Source organism: Neovison vison, chromosome X, assembly GCF_020171115.1.
Source record: "Neovison vison isolate M4711 chromosome X, ASM_NN_V1, whole genome shotgun sequence".
NCBI lineage: Eukaryota > Metazoa > Chordata > Mammalia > Carnivora > Mustelidae > Neogale > Neogale vison.
This window is the reverse complement of record NC_058105.1, coordinates 16,299,580-16,305,506: the sequence shown is the minus strand read 5'-3', so window position 1 is coordinate 16,305,506 and position 5,927 is coordinate 16,299,580. Positions and strand designations below refer to the sequence as shown.

At 48.9% G+C, this 5,927-nt stretch overlaps 1 protein-coding gene across 1 annotated transcript; it reads left to right on the top strand.

The window, feature by feature from the left end:
- The first annotated feature begins 1,845 nt into the window (after positions 1-1,845).
- LOC122896494 (splicing factor, proline- and glutamine-rich-like) lies at positions 1,846-2,653 on the top strand. Its single transcript, XM_044234685.1, has 2 exons — positions 1,846-1,851; positions 1,968-2,653. Exons 1-2 carry the CDS (start codon positions 1,846-1,848, stop codon positions 2,559-2,561), a joined length of 600 nt encoding a protein of 199 aa, XP_044090620.1. The 3' UTR covers positions 2,562-2,653.
- The last annotated feature ends 3,274 nt before the right edge of the window (positions 2,654-5,927 follow it).

The following is a 5,927-nucleotide window of genomic DNA, read 5'->3' as shown; positions in this document are numbered from 1 at the left end:
TTCCACCCTCATTTTGGTTGTTTATTCTTCCATATGAAAGTTAAAATCAGCTTGCCTAATTAAAAATGTCCTCTTTGTGTTTCTGGTAAGATTATGTTGGGGGGGGAAATAGTGCACATCATTGGATTAAAAGTCATATTGGCACATAGCCTGACCCAATCACTGGTCATATGTTGAAAGTATAATTTAAATTAGGGAAATTTAATGTCTTTATGACATCGAGTTATCCTATCCCAGATCTGGAGGTATCATTCCACTTGTTAGAATATTCTTTTATCTTCATCTCTAACCATTAAGACATTTCTTCCTGCATTTTTATACAATTAAAATACATATTCCTGGCACTGTTTCCTTTGAATTATTATTCTGAATAGGGTCTTTAATGTCACTATACATTTCAACTGATTATTTTCTGTATATAGGAAAGCTGGAGATACATTTATATTAATTTGTAGTCAGCCACAAATTGAATTCAGATATAACATACCATGGCTAATTTCCCCTTCCCTTTCCATTTTATGAAAGTCAGTTCTAGCTTAATGTAGGGATTAAACTCCCCACTGCAAGATCTAGAGTTGCATGCTCTAGTGACTGAGCCAGCAGGTGACCCTCCCTTCCAATTTGATAAATCTTATTCTTTTCCTTTTTTCTTAATGTATGAACATGTATAAAGTCATGTTTAAAGCATCCAACAACTCATATTTGTCTTCCAGTTTCGATACTGATTATTTTCTTTTGGTCTCTTAATATAGCATATTAACAGTCTTCCTAACTTCCAACTATTTTACATTTCCAAGTCATTATACATCATTCTTAAATCCGCTCTCTGCATTATGATGGTAACATTCAGGATTTTCTCATTAATGTTGCAGGGAACATCTGATGCCTGGGTGCCAATAACCTTTGGCAAAGAGATGCATGAATAAGCAGGAAAATGGGTTCACATAAACGCATGCAAAGGGCGTACAGAGGCAAAGGGTCCTCTAAGGCATTGGGAGAGGCGAGTGGCCAGCAGAGACCAAGTACACCAGACAGACGCTTCAAAACTTTAACACTTGGCCCTCCCTTCTCCACGTGCACCCGGCTCCGCCCGTACCAGAGAGGACCTGGTGTCCTGGGCTTATCCCCTAGCCCCGCCCCTCGCAGGCCTCCTGCCGCCCAACCGTGGGAACCACCCTTGCATTCTGACCCCGCCTCCTCCAGCGGCAGTTGGGTCCCACGGTCCAGCGTTCGCTCCCTTCCGAGCCCACCGCCCCCGCCATCGCGCCTGCGCTCAAGCGACCACTCGTACCAGTGGGCGGAGCCCGTGGAGGCCACGCCCCGGTTCCGGGCCCGCCTCCGAGCACACGCACTTCCCACTACGCCTCCCCGCCCACCGCGACCAGCCCCGCCCAGCAGTGTCCAGCCAGCGCGAGCGCAGCGCGATGGACGGCAGGGTGCAGCTGATCAAGGCCCTCCTGGCCCTGCCCCTGCGGCCCCAGACCCGGCGGTGGAGGAACCCGATTCCCTTCCCCGAGACGTTTGACGGCGACACCGACCGGCTGCCGGAGTTCATCGTGCAGACGGGCGCCTACATGTTGGTGGACGAGACCCTGTTCTCCAGCGACGCCCTGAAGGTGACGTTCCTCATCACCCGCCTGACCGGGCCGGCCCTGCAGTGGGTGATCCCCTACATCAGGAAGGAGAGCCCCCTCCTCAATGATTACCGGGGCTTCCTGGCCGAGATGAAGCGGGTGTTTGGCTGGGTGGAGGACGAGGACTTCTAGGCCGGGAGCCCCTCGGGCCTGGGGGCGGGTGCTCGGGGGAGGGTCCGCAGCGCCCGCCGCCGCCGCCGCCGCAGCCCAGATGGCCGCGGGCGTCGCCCCGCCGCGCCTCCCGCCCCCCACCTTCGCCGCGCTCGAGTGGCCGCGCTCTCCCCCGCGCTGCTGTCCCCTTCCGCGTAGTGCTTGCCTTTGTTCCAGGAATAGCGCTCCGGGTCCCACCGCTGCCTCTGGGCCTGGCTCCGGAGCGCGCCGCCGCCCTGTGCGGCCAGCCGGGCCCCTCCCGCGGGCACTTGGACTGGGGCCCGCGCTCCAGCTGCGGGCCGGGCTCCCGTGACACACCCGCCAGACCACCCAGCGCCCGGCCGCCGCGGGCCGCCTCCGCCAGACCGACCGCCAGGCCTGCAGCGCGCCGCCCGGACACCCGCGCTGCCACCGCCGTCCACCGCGGTCCCGCGCGCGCCCTCGACGGCCTGGGGCCCCAGCGATGTGGGCTCAGCCACGAAGTGTCTGAGCCGGCCGCGGCCCCTGGACAGTGACTCCAGCAGCTCGCCACCCACCGCGTCCCCCGCCCCCGAGGGGCGGGCCGGCCTCTCAACCTGCGGCGGGACCCGTCGCCCCCTCCTCCCAGAGACCTCTTCTGCTCCTGCCAGATGGCGGCCAGGTCCCAGGGGTGCCTGGCAGCCAGCTCCAACCGCTCGTTTTCTTTCTCCCGTGGACCTGGTCGTTTTGCCCAGAACCCAGTTCTCTTCTCAGTTCGCAGCTGTCTCTCTGAGGTGTGCCTTTTGTCCCACACAGTAGTTAAGCCCCGCACTCTGCCCAGCTCTTCTACACTACCTGGACAAACGTCTTCCCCTTCTTTTCAATAAATGTCAGACGCTATTAAAAAGAAACTGAGTCTCGGTGAATGGGGCACCCCTGCCTCCCCGGGCCGGTGCGCGGTGCGCGGGGTCCGTGGGTGTCGTTGAGCAGGCGTGTCCCCTGCCGCTCTGTGGCTGAGGTTGACTCTGACGTGGTGAATCACAGCAGGGGGTCGTGTGGTGGTCCTGGGGACGCGCTCCCCATCCGCCGTCGTTCGGGCCCACGTGCTGATCCTTCCAATCCAGTCAGCTCCATGCCCCTCAGGAAGTGGACCTCCATCTGAGTTTGGCCAAGGGGGTATCAGGAAAAGGCCGCTGGGAGGCTTCTGGAAAACATCTCCTCCTTTCCAAAAAGCCGCTTGAAGGCGCAGCACCTTTCTGTGACAAATCAGGAATCCCACACATATGTTGCTGAACACCCGTCAAATTTTATTTAATGCATTATTCAGGGACTCAGCAGAGTGGCAGGTTCTTTAGTAAACGCATTTACATTTATAAAGCCTGGATTGTGTGAGTAGAGGAGAAGGGAATACAGAAGTGTGATTGTTAATTTAGCACAAACCTGGCTGATGAAATTACAAGTTTTCCTGAAAGGCAGAAATGGAAAAATATTATTTCTTACTCTTCCTCTGCCCGCTAACCTCCGAAATCTACAGTGCTGAGAAAAGCCTTGGCTAGCTCATCTATAGCTGGAAAAGTTAAGTATCCTGTTAGAGTAAAAAAAGGTGAGCTTACAAGGCAGCACTCAGTCAACTCTGCCTCGTTTCTAATTCAGCAATCTCAAAATTCTGATTTTCAACCCCAAAATGTTTCATTTCACAAAGAAAAATTTCAAGTGTGGTTGTGTTTATTCGCCTGGGTTCCCGTAGCAAAGCACCATAAACAGGGGGGCTTAACCAGCAATTAACTGATTTTCTCAGAGTTCTGGAGGCTAGAAGTTGAAAATCAAGGTATGAACAAGTCCACTCCTTTTGAGGACTATGAGGGTGGGCCCTCGAGGCCTCTCTTCTCGCCTGGTAGTTGGCTGCCCTCTCCCTCAGTCTCTTCACGTTATTTTCCCTCTATGTGTATCTGTCTCTTTGTTTAAATTTCCCCTTTTTATAAGGTAACCAGTCCTGCTGGATTAGTGCTGCTCTAATGAATTTATGTAATTTGGGTACCTTCTAAAGACCCTATTTCCACATAAGGTCATGTTCTAAGATACTGTGGGTTTGGGGGGAGACACAATTTATCCAATAACTCCTCCCATGCTCATATCAGTGTCTTCAAGAGAAAAATTCCCTGGTCTCTGCTGTCCATGTGACTCCCTTTATTCCAGACCCTGTATGTCATTTCACTCTGAAAGGAGTAGAAGATGTGAGGCAGTTCACCAGCTTTCAAATAGAGACAGGGAGGGAGAGGGAGAATTTTTACCTTTAACCTCTGTATTGGCCTCTTGAGCATGTACACATTTTTTTTTCTGCTGGGCGGGCTTGCACAGCTCTTCAGAAAACGTTTTGTAGAAGCCGGCATACTTGGCGATCCTCTCCTCCCCCATCAGAACCGCCCCCCTAGTGAAATGAGTCAGACAGAGAAAGATCAGTAGGGTACTGTATGATTTCACTTGAATGTGGAGTCTCAGCTAAAACAGATGAGCAAACAAAACAGAAACAGACTCATAAATACAGAGAACCAACTGATTTGTTTGCCAAAGGAGGGATGAAATAGGTAAAGGGGCTTAAGAGGCACAATCTTTCAATTAGAAAATAAATAAGTGGGGCGCCTGGGTGGCTCAGTGGGTTAAAGCCTCTGCCTTCAGCTCAGGTCATGATCTCAGGGTTCTGGGATCGAGACCCATATCAGGCTCTCTGCCTGGCTCTCTGCTTACTTGTGATCTCTGTAAAATAAATAAAATCTTTTAAAAAATTTAGAAAATAAGTAAGTCATAGGGATGTAATGTACAGCATACAGAATATAGTCAATAATGTAACAATGTGGCATGGTAACAGATAGTGACTAGACTTATTGGGGTCACCATTTCTCAATGTATATAAATATTAATCACTATGTGGTACATTTAAAACTATTACAGTAGTGTATATCAGTTTTTCTTCAGTTAAAGAATTGTCTCCTAATTAGTAGATCTGTATATTCATCTGAGCACTTGCATAATTTTGGACTTATGAATTGTCCTAATAATTTCTTATACATCCCAAAATCTCTGTATGACATTATAATGTACAGACACAAGAGAGTGCTAGCAACAGAATTCACGTTTTTACAGCAACATGTTTGAAATTTGAAAGATTAGTATATTGCTGGTGAATTACATTGGTGCATTCAGCCTCTCTCATCTTTAGCACGTTATATATCTTAGTTGGTTAACACATGCTACAATGCCTGATATTGGTATAATGCTTTCACAATTCATTTGCCAATCTTCTCTACAAGACCTTGATTAATTGACTTTTCCACTCATTTGTAGGTCATTCACTTATCATTATTAAGTACTTCATGTGTCCCAGGCACCTTACTATGAACTATGGATACATTGCTGCAAAAGGACCGTCCAAGTTTTCCAGGAATTTAGAATCCAGTTGGATGTAGTGGAAAAGCATGTCTATGGCGTTTCAGTTTGGGATTTGGTTAAGAAGGGCTTCAGTCCATGCACAATCACACTAGCCGTATGACACAGGACAAATTTCATTACCTCCTTAAGCCATTGTTTTTTCCTATGAAAAGTAGGTGAAACAAAACTTATATATTGGGTTCCTTATGAGAATTCAGTGAGATAACAGATGTAGATATCTGAGCACTCAATAAATGCGACTTGCTATAACCATGATAAGAACAATCATTTGTATTATGTTTTTTTAGGGTATGATAATGACTTGGTGCTTGTATATGGCACAGTGGGACTCTAAGATAAAGAACATTATTTTAAAAGATTTATTTATTTTAGAGAGAGAGAAAGTGCAAGTGGGGGGAGGGACAGAGGGAGAGGGAAAGAGAGAGAATCCTCAAATAGATTCCCCATAAGTGTGGAGTCTGTGAGAGGGCTCAATCCCACAACCCCGAGATCATGACCTGAACTAAAACCAAGAGTTGGATGCTTAACTGACTGAGCTATCCAGGCACCACCGAAAAAAACCATTTAAATCTGCCCCAGTTGAGGCAGGGACCATCTCCATGGAGAAAGTAGTACATTCGTTGAGACTTGACTCAAATCTAAGAGGACCACCCGTCTCTGAGGATCTGAAGGATGAGACAGTGTGGTTAATATATAAAAGCCAGGAAACCTCTTGTATGCCACGCAAAGGCATATATC